The 27403-nt window shown below is 41.9% G+C and overlaps 1 protein-coding gene across 1 annotated transcript in view; it reads left to right on the forward strand.

Moving 5' to 3' along the window:
* The window catches only part of LOC130298214 (oocyte zinc finger protein XlCOF7.1-like), a 74785-nt gene that overhangs the window by 25045 nt on the left and 22337 nt on the right, over window positions 1–27403 (forward strand). Inside the window, exon 5 of the mRNA XM_056551128.1 lies at window positions 5162–6012. Coding sequence (XP_056407103.1) covers window positions 5162–6012 — 851 coding nt within the window. The remainder of the gene's footprint in view (window positions 1–5161; window positions 6013–27403) is intronic.

The raw sequence follows: 27403 nt of genomic DNA on the forward strand, positions 1-27403 counted from the left end.
ACGGTAAAAATGACATTTGTTCTTTATTCTTTGGGTCAATACAATTAAAATGATCCCCATGGTTATATACTTTTCTATTATTGTTGCGCTTAAAAAAAAATTGCAAACTTTTTAACCAAATTAGTATGTTTAAAATCTTTCTATTTTGACGACTTATAACTTTTTCATTTTTCCCTATAAACGGCGGTATGAGGGCTCATTTTTTGTGCCATGACCAGTACTTTTTAGTGATACCACATTTGTGTTTATAAAACTTTTATAGTTTTTTTTAATTTATTCATTTTTTTATAAAATGTGAGAAGAAAGCAGTGCTTTTTTTATTTTTACGTTCACGCCTTTCACCGTACGGGATCAAGAACATTATATTTTAATAGTTCGGACATTTACGCACGCGGCGATACCAAATATGTGTATTAATTATTTTTTTCATACTTTATGGGGCTAAAATGGGAAAAAAGGACATTTTCAATTTTTTACACTTTTTATGTCCCCATAGGGGACTATCTATAACAATCGTTTGATTGCTAATACTATTCAATGCTATGCATAGGACAGAGCATTGATCAGTATTATTGGTGATCTTCTGCTCGATCTCAGACCAGAGCAGAAGACCCCGGGAGACGGCCGGAGCCAGGTGAGGGGACCTCTGGCCGCCATACTGGATGATCGGATTCCCGCGGCAGCGCTGCGGGCGATTCGATCAGCCATTCAAAGTACCGCACTGCTGCAGATGCCGTGATCTGTATTGATCACGGCATCTGAGGGGTTAATGGCAGACATCCGCGCGATCGCGGATGTCCGGCATTACCGGCGGGTCCCTGGCTGCTGATAGCAGCCGGGACCTGCCGCGCGTGACGCGAATACCATTCCGGTGCTCACGGTCATGTCGGCGCGTAAATGTATGTCATGGTGCGTTAAGTACCACGGCATCATAACGTACATTTACGTCCATTGTCGTTAAGGGGTTAAATCAACTGGTGCCAGAAAGTTAAACAGATTTGTAAATTACTTCTATTAAAAATTCTTAATCCTTCCAGTACTTATTAGCTGCTGAATACTACAGAGGAAATGATTTTCTTTTTGGAACATAGAGCTCTCTGCTGACATCACGAGCACAGTGCTCTCTGCTGACATCTCTGTCCATTTTAGGAATTGTCCAGAGTAGGAGAAAATCCCCATAGAAAACATATGCTGCTCTGGACAGTTCCTAAAATGGACAGAGACGTCAGCAGAGAGCACTGTGCTCGTGAGGTCAGCAGAGAGCTCTGTGTTCCAAAAAGAAGACAATTTCCTCTGTAGTATTCAGAAGCTAATATGTACTGGAAGGATTAAGATTTTTTTTTATAGAAGTAATTTACAAATCTGTTTACCTTTCTGGCAGCAGTTGATTAAAAAAAAAAAAAAAGTTTTCCACTGGAGTACCCCTTTTAAGGACACTATTGCGACTTTTAGGGAACTCCGCAAACGTATGGGCCTCTCATTTACCTGTTCTAAACATTTATCCCCGTGGAGAACCCCAGAATTTCCGGAGAGGTCTGAAAACGCATTATGTTCCTCGTGGAGACAGAGCGGGGTTCACACCTTTTATGACCTTCTCTACATACACGAAAAACGATGGTGCACCTTGTCGATGTGATATCCCTATGTCACAATTTTTGCACTATGATCAGCTTCGAGTTTACTTCAATTCCAAACTTACTGACCTCTCCAAAGAGTTGATTCATAATGACCTTGACTCCACGAGTGAAAGGTCGATATCCGATCTCTACGTGAGATTGCGTAAATAGTACATTTCCCCCTCGTCTACACGTGTGGGAGCGCATTGGGCTAAAATATGGGATGACCCGGATGTACCAACTCACATTTTGACGGGTTGGATGGATTTTAGGACTCATGTTGGTAATGAGCGATGGAGTGAGACTCAGCTGAAACTAATACAGAACGCAATTTACGCATTTACTTTACCCCTTCACCTGGCAACACTCATAGAATATAGATAAATGCCCGAAATGTAATGTTCCTAAGGCGGACCTTTACCACAGCATCTGGCAGTGTCTGCAAGAACTACACTACTGGGACCAAGTCTCGATCAAAACAACTTTTGATATATTATAGATTAATGTATGCAGAATAACTTTCCAATAGCATGTTATAAAAAAATATGCTTCTTTCTATTTAATTTTCCACTTTGATTTCAGACTCATGCAGGAGTCCTAAATCTCAGACTGCAGCCGGGACACAGACAAGCTCAACACTGCTCCCTGCCAGGGAGTTTGTTTGTGTCCCGGCTGCAGTCTGAGATTTAGGACTCCTTCATGAGTGTGAAATCTATAAAAAGGGACTGGTAGGGAGACCCCTAGTGGTCATTTTTTCAAAGTGGAAGATGAAATAGAAAGAAGCATATTTTTTAATAACATGCAATTGGAAAGTTATTCTGCATACATTCATCTATAATATATCAAAAGTTTTTGTTGATGAGTTTGCACATTTAGGGGCATTATTTATTATCACACCAGAAAGTTAAACAGATTTGTAAATTACTTCTATTAAAAAAATCTTTACCCTTTCAGTACTTTTTAGCAGCTGTATGCTACAGAGGAAATTATTTTCTTTTTGAATTTCTTTTTTGTCTTGTCCACAGTGCTCTCTGCTGACACCTGATGACTGTATCAGGAACTGTCCAGAGTAGAAGAAAATCCCTATAGCAAACCTATGCTGCTCTGGACAGTTCCTGACACGGACAGAGGTGTCAGCAGAGAGCACTGTGGACAAGACAAAAAAGAAATTCAAAAATAAAAGAATTCCCTCTGTAGCGTACAGGAGCTAATAAGTATTGGAAGGGTAAAGATTTTTTACTAGAAGTAATTTACATATCTGTTTAACTTTCTGGCACCAGTTGATTAAAAAAAAATTACCCCTTTAAAGCATCTGTTCACTTTAGAAACATGCGTTCTTACATATGGAAAGTATGGCGAGGAAATTCTTTGCTAAATGGAAACTAATTCTCACTTAGGTAGAACGGATCACTATAATGCGTCCATTTGTTAGCACGCAGTGGTACGCTCTAGAATCTTTAGCAGGATCATTAGGAGCTCTGTAGGTTCCTTGAAGAATTTAGCTTGGAACCCCCCCCCCTTCCTTCATCCTCCTTCATTAAATTGTTACTCCGATGGAAAACTTTTTTTTATTTAAATCGACTGGTGCCAGAAAGTTAAACAGATTTATAAATTACTTCTATTAAAAAATTCTTAATCCTTCCAGTACTTATTAGCTGCTGAATACTACAGAGGAAATGATTTTCTTTTTGGAATGCAGAGCTCTTTGCTGACATCACGAGCACAGTGCTCTCTGCTGACATCTCTGTTTATTTTAAGGACTGTCCAGAATAGGAGAAAGTCCCCATAGAAAACATATGCTGCACTGGACAGTTGCTAAAATGGACAGAGGTGTCAGCAGAGAGCACTGTGTTCCAAAAAGAAAAGAATTTCCTCTGTACTATTCAGCAGCTAATAAGTACTGGAAGGATTAAGATTTTTTAATAGAAGTAATTTACAAATCTGTTTAACTTTCTGGCGTCGGGAGCTCGTGACATCATAGCCCCTCCCCCTCATGACTTTACGCCCCGCCCCCTCATTACTTCACGTCATGAGGGGGCGGGGCTATGACATCACGAGCACCCGGCTCCAGCGTTCGGAACACTGAGCAGCGGAGTACCCCTTTAAGTACTTGGACTGGGCTGTCGGCCATTTCTAGAGTCTGTTTATTTGCCTGGTACTTCGATAGCGAGTCACTTGTTGCCGACGACACTCATAACAATTCATCTGGTGTTAATATGTAAGGGGCTGCTGCAACACCAATGCCTGTTCTACTGTCACTCTGTATTTTATATTAGAAAACAATAAATAAAACTTTATAAAAAAAGAAAAAAAAGAAAGTGCCCTGATAAGTTCCATAAGGTATGGGGGGCCCGATGTGGTTCTCTCCCGTTACTCACCCTCGGCTTTCACCTCTTTTCTGTCCTCCGCACTCTTCGCTCCTCCTTTTAACCCTTTCCTCTTCTGTCTTTTTCCTTTCTTTCTTCCCCCACGATCACACATTTTATCCTTTTGGAATACCCCTAAACCGGAAACCTTAAAGGGGTACTCCGCTGCTCATCGTTTGGAACAAACTGTTCCGCCGGTGCCGGTAGCTCGTGACTTCATAGCCCCACCCATCATGGCATCATGCCCCACCCCCTCAATACAAGTCTATGGGAGGGGACGTGACAGCTGCCACGCCCCCTCCCATAGACTTGCATTGTGGAGGCGGGGCCTGATGTCATGAGGGGGCGGGGCTATGATGTCATGAGCTGCCAGCTCCAGCGTTAGGAACAGTTTGTTCCAAACGCTGAGCGGCGGAGTACCCCTTTAAAGTTCCTGGATTAGGTTGTATTGTGTCTGTAGTCAGTGACTGTGTTATGCAGCTGTCCTCACTCTGTATACATCATGCTGTGCTGAATGGGATTTTGTCATAGACTTCCATGGTCTGTACTTACACTGTACGTCTCTTTACTCACTTTTTAGTAAAAATAAGTTTAAATTAAAAAAAACTTACATATTGATCGTACCAACCTGTTCTATGAGGAAAACAAGTCAATTTTATAACATGATTAACATAACATGATTGTTAGGACTCTGCTATTGATACAGCCTGTCTATGGTCGGCTCTAATGGATCAATGCAGTAAATACGTACTGATCTGTATGAGCAATCCAATGACTGCTCATACAAGTCCTATAGAGGGACCAAAAAGTGTAAAAAATTTAATCTAAAGATGTTTTTAAAAATGTAAATTAACCCCTCCAATAATATTTCAACTTTTTGTTGTAAAAATGTAAAAGCTATTTTTGTTGTAATTGTTTTTAAAAAGTAGTAAAGTGTAACAAAAACTATGCAAATTAGATATCACTGTGATTGTATGGACCGGACTTATATTTTAATGCACAGTTAATACAATGTAAGATCGGTCCCACAGAAAACAAGCTCTAAAATGCAATGTAGACAGAAAAATAAAAGAGTTATGGCTATGAGGAGTGGAGGGGAAAAGTGAAAACACAAAAGCTTAAATGTCCTGGGTTGTTAAGGGTTAATACTGATAATAAAATCTGTGTTATTCTCTGCAGATTCTTGTACCGGGAGATCAGAGGAGAATCTTATATCTTCAGATTATAAAGCAGATGATGATATCACACAAGATACATATGAAGAACATTCCATTATCCCAGATACACCCTCAGCCCTTCACAGCCAAGATCTCTCATCTCATGCGTATATACATGTCCTGCCTTCTCATTCATGCTCAGAATGTGGGAAATGTTTTACTAAGAAATCAAATCTTATTCAGCATCAAAGAACTCACACAGGAGAGAAGCCATTTTCATGTTCAGAATGTGGGAAATGTTTTACTTTTAAATCAAGTCTTGTTATACATCAAAGAACTCACACAGGAGAGAAGCCATTTTCATGTGCAGAATGTGGGAAATGTTTTACTCAGAAAACAGACCTTGTTGTACATCAAAGAACTCACACAGGAGAGAAGCCATTTTCATGTGCAGAATGTGGGAAATGTTTTACTCAGAAAACAGACCTTGTTGTACATCAAAGAACTCACACAGGAGAGAAACCATTTTCATGTTCAGAATGTGGGAAATGTTTTACTAATAAATCACATCTTGTTAAACATCAAAGAACTCACACAGGGGAGAAGCCATTTTCATGTGCAGAATGTGGCAAATGTTTTACTGATCAATCAAGTCTTATTCAACATGAACGAATTCACACAGGAGAGAAGCCATTTCCATGTTTAGAATGTAGAAAGTGTTTTACTGACAATTCAAATCTTCTTAGACATCAAAGAACTCACACAGGGGAGAAGCCATTTTCATGTGCAGAATGTGGGAAATGTTTTGCTCGGAAATCAACTCTTCTTCAGCATCAAAGAACTCACACAGGAAAGAAGCCAATTCAGAGCAGTAAATGATGCAGATAACGCATCTATATATTATCCATGTACATAGGATATCTGACATTTATACATATATCATATACTGCATCTCCAAACCTGTTACCAATTGTTAATAAAAGTTTTCTTTCTTATATGATTTATTATTCTTATATTCATCTCCGCACACTGGACTTATAATAAATGTAATATTGTCCCTGACGTTGTATATAGGGAATGTAACGCGTCAGTGTTGTCCCCGCCCCCTTCTCATTATGATTATAGAGACTTTAATTCAAGGCATCAGACAGGATCCGCGCGTCTCCCTTGAAGATCGTCTCTTCTGAACATAAGACGCTGCAGATACTTTTATTTATCACAAACCCTAGACCAGCGTTTCCCGTCTTGACGTCTATTTTCGGTCTCAGATCTTAAAATCCATTTTTCTATATGAGAAGTCGTCAATATCTCGGCGTCCCCCGGGTTCAGTAAACATCGGTGTAATTCTTTTCCTTTTCTTTGTCCTCCCCGGGGTATAAAATCCCTAGAGATCTGATCACATCTGGTACAAGATCTCTTTACTTCACACTTTGCGCCATTATTACACGGATTGAAGACCCAGTTACACGCTCGTAAATTCCCATATATGTCGTGGATTGGAAGGAAAAAGGTTCTTAAATCTTATATTTACCAATAATATTTTATATTTTTACAGTCCGTCCCTATCATAATACGGAATTGTTATTTTTCTTCTATCCGATGGTTATTTAGTAATTTTGTTATGATTCAGAAGAGACCACGTGTCCCGTATAGACGCTCACCCTGAAGACATTAGATGGCGGTTTTGTGTTTCCGGATTTACACACTTATTATAAAGCTTTTCCTTCGTCTGGATTATTAGAGCTCGTTCGCTCTTCTTTTTCTCATCCTCCCCTTTATATTCCTCCTCATGTGGATATGGAATTCTCCTCAGTCCCTCCTTCTATAGGACCCATTTTGTGGCCCCCGCACTCCTCCTTGGCCTCTCTAGTTCTTTCCTCTTTTATATATAACTTTGTCGGTATTACGAGACTGCTCTACGACTGATTCTGATTTCCCTTCTCCCCTAACCCCACTTTCTTTACTCCCTATGGTTATTACTAAACACATTTTCCCTCTTCCCCTTTGTGGGAACGTTTACATTCTTTTACGTTACGAGATTTATATTCTTCTACTAAGACTTTGGCCATAGAGGAATCTCAGGCTTTCTGGGGTTTTATAAGTAAATGTATCTTTACTCTCCAATGTTTTAAGCATTATACTAACATACGTCCCTGAAATTGGTTAGAGAGATTGTATTTATTCCCTAAATAATAATAATATCTAAGCTTTATTCTTATCTGATTTCTTCTGCTCCTAATAGTAACCAAAATGCGTCTTATATGAGAAGAGGAGCTGAATATCCAACTCTCTGAAGAACAGTGCGGATTTATCTCTAGCGCTCATGTGGCTCCTCCCCCTGTATTCGTATACAGGAGAGTTCATATAAGTTATATTGTCGGGGGTATGGGACTCCTCCTCTCCTTTTGTCACATGGTATTCCAGAATCTTCTCAATGTTTGAGGTGTGGGAGTGAGTCGTGGACTCTTTTACATATACAGGGGTCTTGTATGTAAGGAAAATGTAATCTTTCTGGCGGGAAGATATTTCGATTACCGTATATACTCTAGTATAAGCGCGTTTTTTCATGGTGAAAATTCCCCCCTCTGATTAAACTCGAATGAAAAAAAAAATTAGTACTGACATCAGTCCAGGCATACAGATGGTGGTGGTCTGGGTCGTCCATCTTCACCGGGAGGCCCCCCTTCTCCGCTCCTTGCCGGCCCCAGACACATCCATGGTAGGGACTGTCTGCACAGGTACCATCCGCATACCTGTGGGAAAAGTGAGCTGATCTGGTCTGTCCATCCGGCCCCTGACTAGTGATGCTGGGGTAGGGTCTCTGCCACACAGGGATTCCCCTGACGTCACGGACCTGTCCCTTTCCCGGCTCTCAGGCAACAGGAAAAGACCTGCCGCCACGAGAGCTACAACTGGGGAGGTGATTAGATGATGAGAGGGGGATGGATGATGACAGGAGGGGGATGGGTGTTTGTTGCAGTGGCTGATGATAGGCTTATACTCGAGTCAATAGGTTTTTCCCAGGTTTTTGTGGTAAAATTGGGGCTTTGGCTTATACTACTGTATATATGGTATTTGCTTGGTTACAACAAAAAGAGATTCATTTTACTCTGGAAATGGTTCTTCTTGCAGTTACTTCTTCGGATTTCTGTCCTATCTCGACTTGCTGAATCACACACCTACTATTGGTGACTAGACGGCTTATTCCGATATACTAGAGATCTTCTACCCCCTCCAACCATCGGTGCAAAAAAAGTTCCCAATTCAAAATTTGAGAAACCTGTTTCATGGCAAAATTACATAAGCAATTCCTTGGAGACTTGTTATCCTTAGATTACTTTTAGAACCTTTTCATTAAATAATTGATTATTACGTTTTATGCTAGACGTCAGGTTTATCTATTTCTGTCTTTCTTTTTTTTCTAAAGAGTTTATTATTTAGAGTTTGTAATTTCTGTATTATTGCGGTAATATGAATATTATTGTGGTGTAACGATGATTTGTTACTATCACGCAATGCTAATTATTTAGGAAAATATGGGTTAATCTTAAAAGAATTTGTCATATAAAAAGTAATGTTAGGTTTACACCAGTGTGGTTTAACCCTAGGTTGAAGGAATTTAAGGAATTTCCAGATAGTGGTTCTTGGATTAAGGTTGGGGTAAGATTAATTGAACACTTTTTTGTGAAAGGAAAATCATGCACTTTTGAAGAATTAAAAGTAAGATGTAATATCGGTGAATCCTATAGATTCAGATATTATCAAATATATCACATGTATAAATGCCCTGTAGATAAAACACTATTTCAGGTTGATTCACATAATATTATAGAATTTTTGGGGAATTGGTTCTATAATAAAAAAGATATGACCCGAATATACAAAAAATTATTGGTAGAAATAAACAAAAAAAATTTACATAGAGTAGAAGGAAGGTGGATAAAACAATTTCAGTGTAAAAATGAAAATTTTGGGGGCCGTGTGTTTAAGAATGTTAATAGGGTTTCAATTAATATGGATCACAGATTTATCCAGTGGAACATTTTGTGGAAAACTCCCCTGGCTCCGGCTGACTTGGTGAGATTTGGGTATAGGCTTGACGCAGAATGCCCAAGATGCCAGCTAAATGAGGCGGATTACACCGATATTATTTGGGCGTGCAGAAAAATTCAGAAATATTGGGAAAGGATATATCAAGAACTTAAAAAGAGATTGGGGATAGATATAGCATTTAAATTTGAGGTAGCTATTTTGGCAGATAATACGGAAATAAATAAGAATTCAGAACTTTGCTTGAAATTCCTCTTTTTATGCTCGATTATTAATTGTAAGATTGTGGCTTTCAGAGGTGGTCCCAGATATAAGGACTTGGATAAATCTAATAAATAAAGAAATATGAGTTACTGGCAAACAAAGGATCCGCTAGGGAAGGGAAAAGACTGGTCTCTCTTTATTTGGGGGGGGGGGGGGGTGGAAGGTTGGGATGTTATTGGGTTTTGACACAGAATGTAATTATTGTTATATATGATGTGATAAAAATACATTTAAATTAAAAAACGATGATTTGCTACTATCTTTTGTTAACAATAAAAGAGACATTGGGAAAAATATGTTTTTCTTTTATAACGAAGTCACCGATCCAGCGATGTCATCTCTATAATTTTACATGGGAGGTAAAGAGTCTCATATATGGCTACAAGGTAACAGGACATGAGCAGATTAGACATATAAAATCACTTCTATCTTCTGGCTTCTAGGACATTCTGATCCTATAGGTGTTAGATTAGTGGGGTCTCCTACTCTACACAGGGTCCTTCCTTAGGTTATAGAGGGAAGAACAAGTTGTATTCGGATGAAGTGCGGAGAAGAATTAACCAGGTGGCTCTATGGTTGGTTCCCAGCTCTCTGAGGGGCTGAAGCCAGCTGTGCGCTCTCCGTTCAAGGAAAGGACTTGTTAGACGTCATTTGTTAATTTAAAGGGGTATTTTTTACATCAACTGGCTCCAGAAAGTTAAACAGATTTGTAAATTACTTCAATAAAAAAAATCTTAATCCTTCCAATAATTATCAACTGCTAAAGTTGAGTTGTTCTTTTCTGTCTGGCAACAGTGCTCTCTGCGGACATCTCTGCTTGTCTCGGGAACTGCACAGAGTAGAAGAGGTTTGCTATGGGGATTTGCTTCTACTCTAGACAGTTTCTGAGACAGTTGTCATCAGAGAGCACTTAGACAGAAAAGAACAACTCAACTTCAGTAGCTCATAAGTACTGAAAGGATTACGTTTTTTATTAGAAGTAATTTACAAATCTCAGTAGCAAAAATATTTACCCAAAACCTCAAGGAGAGTGTATATAATATTAATATTTATACTGAATGGAACAGACAGTGCTTCAATTAACAGTAATATTTATTATAATATCACATCAATTATAAAAATTTGATTAAGAAGATCCCCTCACAGGGCCCTATGGGGGGATCAGACAATAAAATAAAATACACTAAAATAATTCCTGATGCCTCTAATGTGCGTTCATATAACAGATAACATATAAAGATATCTAGCAATAAATGGTTCCCTGTAAGGGTGTGAATGTTGCTTAGTAATAGATCACAAAACTGTTCTTTCAATAAAGATGAATGGCAATTAATATGAATGGCAGTTGTTATGGAACAATGTTGCAATATTGTCCTTCTGATATGAAAGTGTATCAGGATTACAGTATTCGCTGAAGGCAGAGATATTAAAAGTTCCAGCAGAGTAAGATGTAATAGAAAGTCTGTGGACTAAAATACCGATATTTGTCTGCGCTGGCAGGCGCTGACTAGAGATATTGCCGGTGGTAATAGCAGCTGGTCCGGACTGCACCGGACCCGTTATTTAGGCTGCCCGTCTGTATGCACAGGATTATAAAAGCGCTTTAAGAGTAGAAGTTGTGCGCTCACCGGTATCCGATGTTAGGCAGTCCACGTTAGTACCCGATCTGGGACAAGAGCTGTTTGCCGGTTCTCTGATGCACTCCAGTAGTCGGCCTCGTGGAGTTGGCGTGTGACGTCACTGAGAGCTCTGCTGGAACAACAGCCTCACCGGAGTGGAGATGGAATAGGAGCCATAAGTGTTAGCCACATAAATCCTCTGCAAGGTATATTGAATTAAAACTGCAACTGCCAAGTGAAAAAGCCGCACATGTAGATGGCATCCACTTCCTAGACGCGTTTCAGGGTACTTGGATATCGACCCTTTCTTCAGTAGGAATATGTGTTTCTAAAAATCAGCTGCCTTTTTATTTAGCACGGTATCAGATTAGTAAAGACACTTGGAAAATATGTTATTGATTAGATTGAATCTAACTGGAATAAAAGACTGTTCACATTCAGTAAAACTAGAATACTAGCAATTATCTCAATATATCATAAAGAATACATAAGTCGCAAGAGCAAAAACTACAAAAATATATCAATAAGACACATAAATATAGTAGAAATATACACCAAATGATAAAGTAAGGGGAAAAAATACTGAGAGATAGAGTGAAAAATAAAGAGAAACGTACTAGCAAAAATGAAATAAAAATGCTAAATAAGTAGATAAAAAATGTGGAATATAGAAATAAAGAATAACAAAAAATACTAATAAAAATACAGATGAGAATGATATATATATATAAATATATATATATATACATATATATATATATATATAAATATGGAAATTATAATAAATGATAAAGCAAAAAAATGTGAAAAGAGCAATGAAAATAAGAATAAAAGTTAAAATAAAAATAGAAATGAAAAATAAAAATAGAAATAAATATAAAGATAATGATAAAAATGAAAATAAAAATAAATAAATATAAAAATAAAGGTAAAAATAGAAATAAAAATAAAATAAAAATAAAAGTAAGAACACCTATAGTTTTCACTTGAGCCCCAAATTTGGGGATAACAATAGCCCCTACAGTTAAACCACCAATTCAGAAAAAAGGTACTAGCTCATGGTTGAGTACAAAGGGTTTTGTTAGGTGCAATATGTGCCATAATTGTATTAAGACAAAGAGTCCTAAAAAAACAGTAGAAATACACTCTCACACAAATTCATTTAAATGGAAAATAAACAAGCTAATTACGTGTAGTACGAAGGGAATCATTTATTTGATTGAATGTGGATGTAAGAAACACTATATAGGGCGTACAAAAAGACCATTAAAAATGAGAATCGCTGAACACCTCAACAATATAAAAAATAAAAATCTTAAACACCCACTTTCAGCACACTTCATCACATAGTGTGGACTCATTCACATTTGTTGGTCTTCAGGTTGTGAAACAAGATTGGAGGGGAGGGAGTTATATGATAATAATGTCTAGAGCGGAGAGTAAAAAGATCTTTGAATTTGCCACATTGGAACCCGGAGGACTTAATTGTAGTTTTGAACTGTTTGGATTTTTGTAGGGAGCGGACTTGACCCTGACTACCGCCCTGTTTAATCTAGGGGCGCTGGCCACGGTTGACTTCGCTACCACGATCAGCATCATGGTTCTGTGATATTGTTTTTTATGATTTTTATGATTATTCTTTATTTAAGTCTTATTTTTCTTTTTATTCTTACTTTTATTTTTATTTCTATTTTTATTTTTACCTTTATTTTTATATTTATTTATTTGTATTTTATTTTTATTTTCATTTTTTATCATTATCTTTATATTTATTTTTATTTTTTATTTTTATTTCTATTTTTATTTTTCATTTCAATTTTTACTTTTATTCTTATTTTCATTGCTCTTTTCAAATTTTTTTGCTTTATCATTTATTATCATTTCCATATTTATATATATATATCATTCTCATCTGTATTTTTATTAGTATTTTTTTGTTATTTTTTATTTCTATATTCCACATTTTTTATCTACTTATTTAGCATTTTTATTTAATTTTTGCTAGTACGTTTCTCTTTATTTTTCACTCTATCTCTCAGTATTTTTTTTCCCCTTACTTTATCATTTGGTGTATATTATATTTCTACTATATTTATGTGTCTTATTGATATATTTTTGTAGTTTTTGCTCTTGCGACTTATGTATTCTTTATGATATATTGAGATAATTGCTAGTATTCTAGTTTTACTGAATGTGAACAGTCTTTTATTCCAGTTAGATTCAATCTAATCAATAACATATTTTCCAAGTGTCTTTACTAATCTGATACCGTGCTAAATAAAAAGGCAGCTGATTTTTAGAAACACATATTCCTACTGAAGAAAGGGTCGATATTCAAGTACCCTGAAACGCGTCTAGGAAGTGGATGCCATCTACATGTGCGGCTTTTTCACTTGGCAGTTGCAGTTTTTTTTTTTTAAACATATTTTTATTCAAAATTTTCCAAATTTTATAAACTTGTACACAGGGCATTCCTGTGAATTAATGTGTAGTATAGAAATATTAACTATAACAACAAGACATATTACGATACAGCATTATCAAATCAATCTAGTATCCCGTACCCCTCCCCCACCCCATCCTAATCAGTAATCAGAACGCCAACCGGCGTAAGTCATTCAGGAGAGTATCATGAAACTATAGGTGAGATCCCCTCGCATCGGATACCCAGAAACCAATAAAGAAATACGAATCAATGTCAAACAGGAACTCGAAGCCGGCCCAACGAGCCGGAAATGGATCTAGTAAGATACCAGGTCGTGTCTGTAAATGGTTGCATCAAAGAAATCAATTCCTCATTCGAATAAAAGGCCAGCATGAACGTTTTCCATTTCTTAAAAAACCATTTAGCCGATTTCTCTCTTGTTCTTAAAATTTCAAGGCGATCTAGCATCAGATATTTTTTCACTTGCGCTATAACTTCCATAGGCGAGGGCATGTAAGCCGACAACCAATGAGTTAGGAGACACCGCTTGGCTCCCAGTAGAATCGTGTGGTGCAATAATGTCAGAGAGACATCCTCCGGCGGTATGTGTAGGACTATAAGTAAAGGGGTCAAAGGTAAAGCGACTTTTAGTTTCCTATCTATCAGCGTGAAGAGAGCAGTCCAGAAATCCTGAGTCTTAGGGCAGGTAACTAAGCCGTGCAATAAATCAGTAAAGGGGGCATTACAGTTAGGGCATTCAGTCAGTCTGTCAGGTCTGTCAGGTGTCCGGGGTATGGTGAATCCGTAGGTAGCGTGGTGTAATATTTTAAATTGCGTTTCCCTCCAATTTTCGTTAATTACAGCCTTGCGTACCTTAGCCCATCCCTCCAGTATTGGCACAGAGGAGTCAGAGATCCCGAGTGTGGTTTCCCAGTATCTGAATAGAGAGGCAGAAGCAATCCCACTCCCCTTTCTGGTCAGATGTCGGTATAGTGTAGAGAGAGAGTGAGATGGATTGGCTGAGGTCACCAGACTATCAAAAGAGGTAGTTGTGCTTATTCGAGAAAGGTCAGCCAATCTTGGTGTTAGAAAGGACAGAACCTGTCGGTATGACAGATGCTGACCTGGACCAAGACCATATTGGGCACTCACTTCGGCAAACGAGAGATATCTACGTTCGGTAGGGTGCAGTAGTTGGCCAACAGATTGAAGGCCAGCTGATCTCCACAGGGCAAATAAACTGTTCTCCGAACCTTGTGGGAATTCAGGGTGGGACCATAGGGGCATGTACTTAGACAGGGAAAAGGGCAGGTGCATAAGGTCCCTGCCAATTTTCCACGTGGCAATTGTGCCCCTAATAATAATGCTATTTTTTATATGTGTTGGCAAGTTCTGGAGTTTGGAGTGAAGAATTCCAGCCAAGGACCACGGTGCGACCATGGCTGACTCCAGTGCAATGTTAGAGTATGTCGATTCACCCCTAAGCCAGTCTATGCAATGTCTATATATACATGCCACATTATAGTGCCTCACATCCGGGAACCCCACCCCCCCTTTCTCTTTAGGAAGCATCAACTTTGATAAGGCAATACGGGGTCTCTTATTGGCCCAAATAAATTTAGTAAATGCTGACTGAAGTGCCTGGATATCAACCCTCTTAAGGAGGAGTGGAATCATTTGAATGGGGTAAAGCATCTTCGAAAAGCTAAGCATCTTTAGTAGGTGGCATCTGGCTAGCAGGGAAAGCGGTAGAGACATCCACCTCTGCAACTCTCCTATTATTTTGCGGAACAACGGAGTAAAGTTAAGAGAGTAGATTGAAGAGGGGGACCTCCCCACCAATATTCCCAAGTACTTAAAGGAGGATCTGGTAACTAGGATCGGGAATGGCATTGATGCAGAACTGTGAGACAGGGGAATAGGAGAAATGTCCAGTAGGACGCTTTTTTCTACATTAACTCGGAACCCCGATACCTCCCCAAAATCAGATAGGATGGTAAACACCCTCGGTACAGTCCTTACCGGATCAGATAAGAAAAAAAGGATGTCATCCGCAAATAAAGTATGAGAAATTCTTTGGGAACCCATCTGTATACCTAATGATCCCCTTTCCCTCTCAATGAGGAGAGATAATGGTTCAATGGCCAGATCGAAAAGAAGAGGGGATAGGGGACAACCCTGCCTAGTCCCCCTCTCAGGAGTGAAGAGTTCAGATAAGAAGCCCATAGTGTGGAGACGTGCTCTAGGTGAGGCATAAAGGGAGCGTAAGTAACCGAGAAAGGGCCCTCCGAACCCCATTGCCGACAGTACTTCCCACAGCCATTCCCAGCGAACACAGTCAAAGGCCTTTTCGGCATCAATCGATAACAATGCCGCTGTGGGATGTCTGTGGGGCCGTAGATTTACCTCATCCAATACCGAGAGCACCGCTCTAATATGAGAAACCGAGGAGCGTCCCTTGATAAAGCCCACCTGGGCCGGAGATATTAATCTTGGTAATACAGTTGCCAGTCTGTCAGACAAAATTTTGGAGACTAACTTTAAATCTACATTGATTAAAGAGATAGGTCTATAACTCCCTGGTAATAAAGGATCCTTCCCTGGCTTAGGCAAGACCCTGATGTGCGCCACATTAGAGGACGGCGGGATCGGGTCACCAGAAAGGTAAGAGTTGTACAGGGCCAGCAGGGAGGGAGCTACCTCATTTGCCAAGATTTTGAAGAAATCCCCGGAGAAGCCATCAGGACCAGGGGCTTTATTAAGTTTGAGATGTTTAAGGGCCCGATCTAGCTCCTCCGAGGAGATCTCTGCCCCTAACATTTCCCTTTCCTCCGATGTCAATGAGGGAAGAGATGAGTGTGAGAGCCATTGTGTGGGGTCTGCCATGGGGACAGTTGGCGCTGAGTAGATGTCTGCGAAATAGCTAGCTAAGATACCATTAATTATTTTGGGATCCCTGTGGGTAACACCTCTAGTATCCTTCAGGGCAGATATGTTACTCACCGGGAGGGCACCCTTAGCAAAGCGTGCCAATAGACGACCCGGTTTGTTGCCAAACCGAAAGAGAGAAGCTTCAAAATTGGATCTTTTGAGGTCGTCTCGCCGCTCTAACCAGCCATCATAAGATGCCTTGGCTGACATCCAGAGTTTTTTCGTGGTCTCAGTCGGCCCGGCAACAAAGTCGGTATAGGCCCTCTGAAGAGCAGAGCCGAGAGATTTAAGCTGTGTAGCTATTTTACGTTTTAGGGAGGTCGTGTATGCCAGGATTCTCCCTCGTAATACTGCCTTAGCAGCATCCCAAAACAGTTGGGGATTGGTTACATGTGCCGCGTTATCCGCAGCGTATTCCCCCCACCAACTTTTCAGGAGTGAATGAAAATGCTCATCTCTTGCCAAGCTGGAAGGAAAGCGCCACAGGAAGTCAGATCCACGAGGGACCGAGTCCTGTAGCTGCAATAATAAGGGAGAGTGGTCAGAGATCACCATGTCAGTCAGTGAAATGTCCTCGGTCTTTAGTACAAGAGAGTCCGATAAGAAACAGTAATCGATTCTCGACCAAGAGTCATGAGAATGAGAGTAATGGGAATAGTCTCGTCCATCGGGATTTCTCGCTCTCCAAATGTCCGTCAGTCCTAAACTCAAGGTCCACGGGCCCAGGAGGCCGTCTGCTCGCCTAGGAACCGGTCCCAAGGTCCTATTGGAACGTCTGTCTTCCGTCCCATTCATTACCATGTTGAAGTCGCCCATTATCACTCGTTGAGAAGGAGAAAGAGGAGCTAGTCGCCCTGTTACGTCAGTCAAGAACTGGTCCTGTCCGTCATTGGGACCATAAATATTAACCAAGGAGAATTCGTCAGAGGCCGTCTTTACGTGAACTGCGCAAAAACGTCCTCTGTCATCAGAAACTACATTAAGAATGTCACAGGTAAAGTTCCTATTAAATAGTATTAAGACTCCGGCTTTTCTCGCTACAGCCGCCGAACCCTCTACCCTCCCTACCCACCATTTTTTCATGCGAGAGAAATCGGCTAAATCAAGGTGAGTTTCTTGGAGTAATGCTATATCAGGTGAAAGTTTTTTAAGATGTCTCAAAACTAGGCTTCTCTTGCGAGGGGATCTCAACCCTTTCACATTCCACGACACCAACCTCATAGAAAGGACTTGCTAAGAAATAAACCAAGGATATGAGTCGTGTATACCTCTAGTTGGGACTAAAGAGGAACTTCCAAATACTCTTTAGGAATGAAACACAATCCCACCCCTACTCCGAGCTGGATATCCCTACCTAGGGGACCACTTATCCACTGCTCTAGGGACTTCCCTTTACCACTACCTAAGGATATGCCAAGCCAACAAGGGAGCCCCCCCCCTCCTCCCCCTGAGTGACTAGATAGAAATGTGAGTATGTCCGCCAAGATTATAGTAAAGAGCCCGGGGACTCTCGAGTGAAAATAACAAGTCATACAAGTATCCCAATGCCCAAAGGTGAACCAATAATCAGCTAACCGAAGAGTGAGGTATCTGAGGAGACTCGAGACCGTGTCTTAGTAGCAGGGCTAAAAACCCGGTAACTGGGAAAGATGGGTATACTATGACCAATCCACCCCCCCTTCCTAAGTATTCCCCTTCTAACCTAAGGAAGAACCTCAACATTACTGAACTACCGTATTTGTTTATTTCCCCCCCTCCCTCCCCCACCCTTTCCCTTCCCCTTTCGTTCCCTCCCCATATTTACCCCCCCTCCGCAAAGCAATCTTCCCCACTACTTCCCTAACTGCCGGAATTCTCCAGGCCCCCACCCTCTCATAGCCCAGAAAAAGAGAACTTGAAGAGGTGCTAGAGGATCCCTACTTTCCCACCCCCCCTCCAATACAAAGATCCTGTTCCCAGCCCCCCACCCTCCTCCCCTCCCGAGTCTCCAACTTCCCCACCCTGTAGGGCCGGTAGTCTCCTTAATCTACCCCGTATATTAAAAACAGAACCTCCAACATATTCAAGTGAACCCCCACATATCATGATGTCAGGACATGGTGGATACTGAAAAATAATAATAAAACATGAACAACAAAAGTCCTGTCTAGGGCCATGACTAGATCATATATCTGGTGCACAGTCAGTGATGCACAGAGTCTCTGATGGAATCAAAATAAGAGAAAGTCCATAGGGATTTTCTGGTTTCACGGCCTAGAATGGCACCAAGTCCACAGAGTCCGATTCAGCAGGAGGAGAAAGACTCCCAGATTACCGGGGCACCTTCGAGTGTTATGTCGATTTGCCAGGTGGACACATGTAGTAAACAGGGATAACATATAGACAGGAAAAGAGGTACCTGAGGATGCAGCTCAAGTCTATACAATGTTCACGATGGGTTCTCGGAGTTCCATCTGTCCCTCCTGTCTAGAGGGGGGCGCTCTTGTGAAGGTGAACCCTGCTGGGGAGAAGAAACCACTGTGGGATCCGGGCGACGATCCAGAGGGGGAGCGATTCCAACCCCCTCCCGCTGCCTCCGCTGATGAGAAGGAGAGCCGCCGGTGTCGTTGCGGAGAAGAACCTCCAACTGCGCAGAAGCTTCCTCCGGTGAGCTGTAGATCGCAGAATGGCCGTCGGGAAAGAAAACTCGTAGGATAGCCGGGTATTGAAGAGTGAATCTGATACCCCGCCGATGCAGGGACGAGCAAAGAGGGGAATATAATTTCCGCTTGCGGCTAACGTCTGCAGAGAAGTCGCCAAATATTAGAAGCTTTGCTCCGTCCAGGGTCAAGTCAGTGTTTCTTCTCTTAAACGCCCGAAGAACTGCGGTCTTGTCCTGGAAATCCAGATACCTAGTGATGACCTGGCGCGGTCTAATACGCTGTTGCGACCCCAGGTGCCGTCCAGAGTCCCGGCCCTCTCTGAGATCCGGGCCCAAGCGGTGCGCCCGCTCAACCTTGCATGGTCGGGGCAGGCCCAGTAATTTTGGTAACATGAATTCGCACACATGGATGAGATCTACAGCCGGTACTGATTCAGGTATCCCCACTATTCGCAAGTTATTTCTGCGGGATCTGTTTTCTAAGTCTTCCACCTTATCCCCCAGACGCTTGCATTCAGCTTCCAACGAAGAGAGTCGTGTGTGAGAGGCAGCCTCAGTGGTCTCGAATGCCTGCACACGGTCTTCTACCGCCGCCATACGTGCGCCATGTTGCGACACAGTAGTTTGCAGGTCTAAGAGGGTAGTCTGTATTGCGGCCACTATCGATTCCTTAACCTTGGGCACTATCTTCTCGGCCACCGCAGCAGCCAGGGTCTCATAGTCGATCCCTGCAAGCTCTACCCGATCATCCCCATTAAGCCCACTACACGTGGAGAGCGAGGGAGAGGGCGCTCTGCTGGATGCAGGGGAGGAGGCCATGCTTGATCTTCCGCACCGACTCCCTGAGCGCGGCTCACCTTTATTTTTGGACTGTTTCTTGTCTTTATGGTTGCCCATCGGGATCAAGTATCTGTCCATATACCCCGGGCGGACACTGGTGATTCAGCGTTAGAATGAGGCAGGTGAAATTTGCGGGTATAGTAGGAGAAGGTAGAGGAGCGGGCTCCCTGCACGTCCTCACAGCATGGCGCCGGAACCGGAAGTCCTGCAGTTTTAATTCAATATACCTTGCAGAGGATTTATGTGGCTAACACTTATGGCTCCTATTCCATCTCCACTCCGGTGAGGCTGTTGTTCCAGCAGAGCTCCCAGTGACGTCACACGCCAACTCCACGAGGCCGACTACTGGAGTGCATCAGAGAACCGGCAAACAGCTCTTGTCCCAGATCGGGTACTAACGTGGACCGCCTAACATCGGATACCGGTGAGCGCACAACTTCTACTCTTAAAGCGCTTTTATAATCCTGTGCCTACAGACGGGCAGCCTAAATAACGGGTCCGGTGCAGTCCGGACCAGCTGCTATTACCACCGGCAATATCTCTAGTCAGCGCCTGCCAGCGCAGACAAATATCGGTATTTTAGTCCACAGACTTTCTATTACATCTTACTCTGCTGGAACTTTTAATATCTCTGCCTTCAGCGAATACTGTAATCCTGATACACTTTCATATCAGAAGGACAATATTGCAACATTGTTCCATAACAACTGCCATTCATATTAATTGCCATTCATCTTTATTGAAAGAACAGTTTTGTGATCTATTACTAAGCAACATTCACACCCTTACAGGGAACCATTTATTGCTAGATATCTTTATATGTTATCTGTTATATGAACGCACATTAGAGGCATCAGAAATTATTTTAGTGTATTTTATTTTATTGTCTGATCCCCCCATAGGGCCCTGTGAGGGGATCTTCTTAATCAAATTTTTATAATTGATGTGATATTATAATAAATATTACTGTTAATTGAAGCACTGTCTGTTCCATTCAGTATAAATATTAATATTATATACATTCTCCTTGAGGTTTTGGGTAAATATTTTTGCTACTGAACTTTTTCCTCTTGCACCTAGGGTATAGGTGCCTACCCAATCTAACCTCGGATTAGTGTATTAATTGTGAGCTGCACTTACTCTTTTTCTTTAAATTTACAAATCTGTTTAACTTTCTGGAGCCAGCTGATATATAAAAAAAAAAGTTTTTTCCTGGATAACCCCTTTAACCTGTTCAGGACGTATGTATACGCCCTGCATCCCGAGTCCTTAAGGACGTGGGGTGTATGGATACATCAGCGAGGTCCTCCTATCCCCTGCCATTAGTCAGAAATGAATTCTGAGCAATGGCAGTGCATGACAGGGGGTTGCCATGGAAACCCCCGGCTCTGCCCACCCCTGGATGTCGGGCAGAACGGGGGGGGGGGGGGGGGGAAGAAGATGCCGTGGGGACCGCTGATCATCGGTGGAGACTGCAGAGATAAGCGGCGCAGGTAGGGAGGCGACGGTGGGGGGGAAAGGAAGGGGGCAGTAAAGTGATCTTTACTGCTGCCCTTCTAGTAGTTGCCAAACTGCAACTCCCAGCATGCCCAGACAGCCAAAGGAGGGTCACAGTTTGGAGACCACTATTACAGTGGTGCCCAAACGGTGGCCCTCCAGATGTTGCCAAACTACAACTCTCAGCATGCCTAGACTGCCCAGTCATTCTGGGAGTTGTAATTCTGTAAGATCTGTCCTTTCAGATATTGCAATTTTCATGAAAATTTTGAAAATTGCTGCTCTACTTTGAAGCCCTCTAATTTTACATATAGTAGACATATTGTATTTGTGAATCAATATATAATTTATTTGGAATATCCATTTTCCTTACAAGTAGAGAGCTTCAATGTTAGAAAAATGCAAAATTTTTAAAATTTTCATGTAATTTGGGGATTTTTCACCAAGAAAGGAAGCAAGTAACGCCGAAAATTTACCACCAAAATAAAGTAGAATATGTCACGAAAAAACAATCTCAGAATCAGAATAATCGGTAAAAGCATCTCAGAGTTATTAATGCTTAAAGTAGGGCTGCGTCCTTAAGGTGAAAATGAACTGCGTCCTTAAGGGGTTAAGTCATGTGATCCGTTTATCATGTGATATTTGTTAGGACCTGCGAGTCATGTGATGTACCCATGATTGAATGGTCACATGTAACTAAGCAACTTGCCACCAATGAGCATTAGTCTAGCCCACACTATATAAAGGGCTGTATTCTGATCCTTCTTCCTGTTTGTTCCTGTGTTAGTTCCGGGATCATCAGATAAGACAAGCACAGATTTATCTCTTATCTCTACTCATCTCAGATAGGCCTCAAGCCATCTCACAGCAGCCACTTATAACTCCGGGACTACTTCCAAGCCAAAGTAACAGTAGCACAGTGGTTCACTCAAGTGTATGCTCAGTCCTGACAAGTGTGCGAGGTTACCTGCAAACCAGAGACCTCAGAACCGTAAAGACTGTTAATGGTTGTTATTGCTGCACAAGCTACAAGGAAAGAGTTAACGTTCTGCAGAACTTCAGCCGTGGACATTCTATTACTTCCATCACCGTTTCTGGGCAGATTAGCGGCAGTAAACCAACTGGAAAAACCTGCACCCTGGCGTCACGATACAAGTAAGGGGTTAATACCAACTCGCCCCCCACACAGGGTTAATACCACCAGACCCTGCAGCTAGCTTGTATCACCCGACTACCACACTACTGCCCCCTAATGATCTGCACTACTGCCCTCTAATGATCTGCACTACTGCCCCCTAATGATCTGCACTACTGCACTAATGATCTGCACTACTGCCCCCCTAATGATCTGCACTACTGCCCCCTAATGATCTGCACTACTTCCCCCTAATGATCTGCACTACTGCCATCCCTAATGATCTGCACTACTGCCCCCTGATGATCTGCACTACTGTCCCCCTAATGATCTGCACTACTGCCCCTAATGATCTGCACTACTGCCCTAATGATCTGCACCACTGCCCCCTAATGATCTGCACCACTGCCCCCTAATGATCTGCACTACTGCCCTAATGATCTGCACCACTGCCCCCTAATGATCTGCACCACTGCCCCCTAATGATCTGCACCACTGCCCTCTAATGATCTGCACTACTGCCCTAATGATCTTTGACACTGCCCTCTAATGATCTGCACCACCGCCCCCTAATGATCTGTGCCCCTGCCCCCATGATGATCTGCACTACTGCCCTAATGATCTTTGACATTGCCCTCTAATGATCTTCACTACTGCCCTAATGATCTGCACCACTGCCCCCTAATGATCTTTGACACTGCCCTCTAATGATCTGCACCACTGCCCCCTAATGATCTGCACTACTGCCCCTAATGATCTGCACCACTGCCCCCTAATGATCTGCACCACTGCCCTCTAATGATCTGCACTACTGCCCCCCTAATGATCTGCACCACTGCCCCCTAATGATCAGCACCACTGCCCCCTAATGATCAGCACCACTGCCCTCTAATGATCTGCACTACTGCCCCCTAATGATCTGCACCACTGCCCTCTAATGATCTGCACCACTGCCCCCTAATGATCTGCACCACTGCCCCCTAATGATCTGTACCACTGCCCTCTAATGATCTGTACCACTGCCCCCTAATGATCTGCACTACTGCCCCCTAATGATCTTTGACACTGCCCTCTAATGATCTGCACTACTGCCCTCTAATGATCTGCACCACTGCCCCCTAATGATCTATGACACTGCCCTCTAATGATCTGCACCACTGCCCTCTAATGATCTGCACTACTGCCCTCTAATGATCTGCACTACTGCCCTAATGATCTGCACCACTGCCCCCTAATGATCTGCACTACTTCCCCCTAATGATCTATGACACTGCCCTCTAATGATCTGCACCACTGCCCTCTAATGATCTGCACTACTGCCCTAATGATCTGCACTACTGCCCCCCTAATGATCTGCACCACTGCCCTCTAATGATCTGCACTACTGCCCCCTAATGATCTGCACCACTGCCCCCCTAATGATCTGCACTACTGCCCCCTAATGATCTGCACTACTGCCCCCTAATGATCTGCACCACTGCCCCCTAATGATCTGCACTACTGCCCTAATGAACAGTTTAGATGTTTTCAGAATACTTTACCCAGTTCCTGCTTGTCTTTCCATTAACCTGTAGACCTGACCTCTTGGTTCCACCCAACACCCCCCAGCAATCTACTTTTGTTACTATTGCTTATTTTTACATGTATATATGGATTTGCTCTATTCTTGACTTTATTTTTGGTAAGAACTTTTGCTAATAATCATAGGTGGCTCTCCTATTAGGCGAGCTGGGCTGCTGCCTAAGGCCTCACACTGGAGGGGGGGGCCTAAAGGGGGCTGCTGCTGCTTCTACTTCCTAAATGGGGTTTCTGCTACTACTGTCTAAAAGGAGCTGCTAATACTACTGCCTAAAGGGGGCTGCTACTGCTACCACTTTCTAAAGGGAGCTGCTGCTACTATTGTCAAAGAAGGCTACTACTACTGTCTAAAGGGGGGGGGGGTACTATTTATTTTACCTAAAAGGGGCTGCTGATTTTCCTACCTAAAGGGGGCTGCTTCTACTATATGCAGGGGGCTGCTACTACTATATAGGGGGACCTACCTACAGGTGACACCTACTTACTTGAGGCACCTGTGTAATGCAGAAACCATGTAAGGAGAATCTATCTACCCTTCCCCAAACCCACGTATCTACCCACTCTACTATGTGGGACACTTGTGTTATTATTACTGTATAGAGCGCTAAAGGTGCTAAAAAAAAATCTAAAATGTTTGTCTGGCAGGTTCTGTGGAGTTGTGGCTGAAAGAAATCATCATGACGGTCTGGGCTGTATAGAGAAGAAAAAGGAAAGTGATGAGAGAAGAGGTCACCTAATGTAACTGTATGTAACCAGTACTGTTATATGGTGTGTAGAGCCGGGGTCACTACTGTCTGTGTATAGCGGTGTTATAATGTGTAGTCATGGTGTGGTACAATCATTTGTCCCTTGTATAGTGGTGTTATTGGTGATACTGTGTATAGCGGTTTTATTCAGTATCAGTATGGTAGTATTATCCTGTCACTATATCCTGGTCATTAGGGCTGCAGATAACCATTATTTTAATAATCGATTAGTTGCCGATTATTTCATCGATTAATCGGAAAAATGTAAAAATGCCAAAAAAAAAGGGGTTCAGCTGATTCTACTTGATAAATCATGTACAATGGCCATATTAAAAGTTTGTACCATGTGATTTCACCAAACAGCAGAATTATTTAGTTTTTTTATGTTTATGCCGGTTGCTGTCATTATTAATGATCCTGTACAAAAACCAGCGTAAATTTGATACTGCCGCATGGGTAACTGTCTGAACTATTAAAATAAAATGTTAATGATTTACTAACATTTAATTTTAATAGTTCAGACAGTTCGCCATGCGGCAGTATCAGATATGTAAAACATTTTTTTTTTAACTTTTTTGTATAGCAATAGGAAAAGGGGGAGCTAATTTTTATTGGGGGACCGGTTTATTTCCATTTTTTTTTTTTTTACTTTTTATATAGCACTCCTATACACATGTGGGTATGTGCAGACTGCAGAGTATTGCACCCGACCCATGTCTGTTGTACAGACTCTGTAGTACAAACACTAGGGTGCAAATGCTCTGCAGCCCACCATGTGTATAGTAGTGTATATGTACTACAAACACACTGCTTTACCCATGGGGGTATGTGCAGAACATTGCATCCTAGTGTCTGTAGTACAGACACTAGGATGCAATGCTCTGCACATACTGCCATGTGTATAGCAGTGCGTATGTAGTACACACTTACGCTGTTTACTCACTCAGCTCTGCTATATACACACTCACACACTCAGTTCTGCTACATACACAAACTCACACATGTAGTACACACTTACGCTGTTTACTCACTCAGCTAAGCTACATACACACAATCACACACTCAACTCTGCTGCATACACACACTCAGCTCTTCTGCATACACAAACTGACATATTCAGCTCTGCTACATACACACACTCACACACTCAGCTCTGCTACACACACACAATCACACATAACTCTGCTGCATACACACACTCAGCTTTGCTACACACACACACTCAGCTCTGCTACATACACACATTCACACACTCAGCTCTGCTGCATACACACATTCACACACTTAGCTCTGCTACATACACACATTCACACACTCAGCTCTGCTACATACACACAATATCGCACTCAACTCTGCTGCATACACACACTCAACTCAATCTTCACAAAGTCTAGAGCCGCTCATAGAACTCTAGGCTTATATGTATTATGATCGTGTCATCAATGTTGTTGAATGTTTTGATTCTATGATTTTCACTTTTACCTTTTTCATGTATATTTAGTCCACAATATGACAGGTTTCTTAGGTTTATATATATTTATTATAAGACACACACTAGCACTTAAACTCTACTAAAATGAAATGAAGTCCTGTGCTTCTTAGTTGGGCCATTGACAGTCAGCACTGTAATTGCGGTGGTGGTCTTACTTTTCCTTTGTGGGAAATTTGGTTATGATACCGTTCTGTAGACACGTTATGAGATGTCCCCTTATTGCCGTGTGGTCATATGTCACCTCTGGGTCTCCGTCCTTTGCCAGTAACTCATAAGCAAAAGCGATGGCAAACACTCCACAGTCGTAGTTATTACTCTGCTGGTCTACGTCCAGAAAGTGCAGATGATTAAGGGGCTCGTGTACCACTCCACTGTATAGGTTTGTTATCTGGTCACGTATGGAAGGTGACAGATTGTGGGTTCTTATGCTGTCGGCCACCATGATCTTGCCATCTCTATAGCAGGTGGTTAGCCAATGCATTCTTTTCCAGTCGTTATGGATCTGAACGGCATCTTTTGTTACCTCTTACCCGGGAAAGAGGACAGCGGCCACAGGCTGGAGGCCATCGGAGTCGGGGAATTGCCTTTGGAGGAGATCTTGAGCCATGTTGATGATCTCATCGTCCAGCATGCCGTCATAGCCTTGACTTTGCTGCACTGACATTTGGTCGGGAGACAGGCCCTTGGTGATCTGTGGTGTGTAGATATTGGGCTCATCCTGGGATGGACCTTCATCTTCACCACTTTGATCACACTTGCCTTCTGTCCTGGGTTTCTTGGCTAGTGGTGCGGTGTCAGGCTCCTCCGAGGCCGCAGCCTTTCTCTTCTCTTCTTCTAAGTTGTCATCATCAGAAGATTGTTTTTTATTGGTTGGTTTCTCTACAATAACTTCTTCTAAGTCGTCATGTTGTGTAGCTTTATATTTCTTAATACAGATGTAGAATATGAGCCCGATCACTAACAGGGTAAATAATCCACTGGGTATAGCAATAATATAAAGCTCCATGATCGCTCTCAATCACAGTCTGAGGCTGAAGCTGGTTACA

This window comes from Hyla sarda (genome assembly GCF_029499605.1).
Source record: "Hyla sarda isolate aHylSar1 chromosome 1 unlocalized genomic scaffold, aHylSar1.hap1 SUPER_1_unloc_5, whole genome shotgun sequence".
Classification (NCBI taxonomy): domain Eukaryota; kingdom Metazoa; phylum Chordata; class Amphibia; order Anura; family Hylidae; genus Hyla; species Hyla sarda.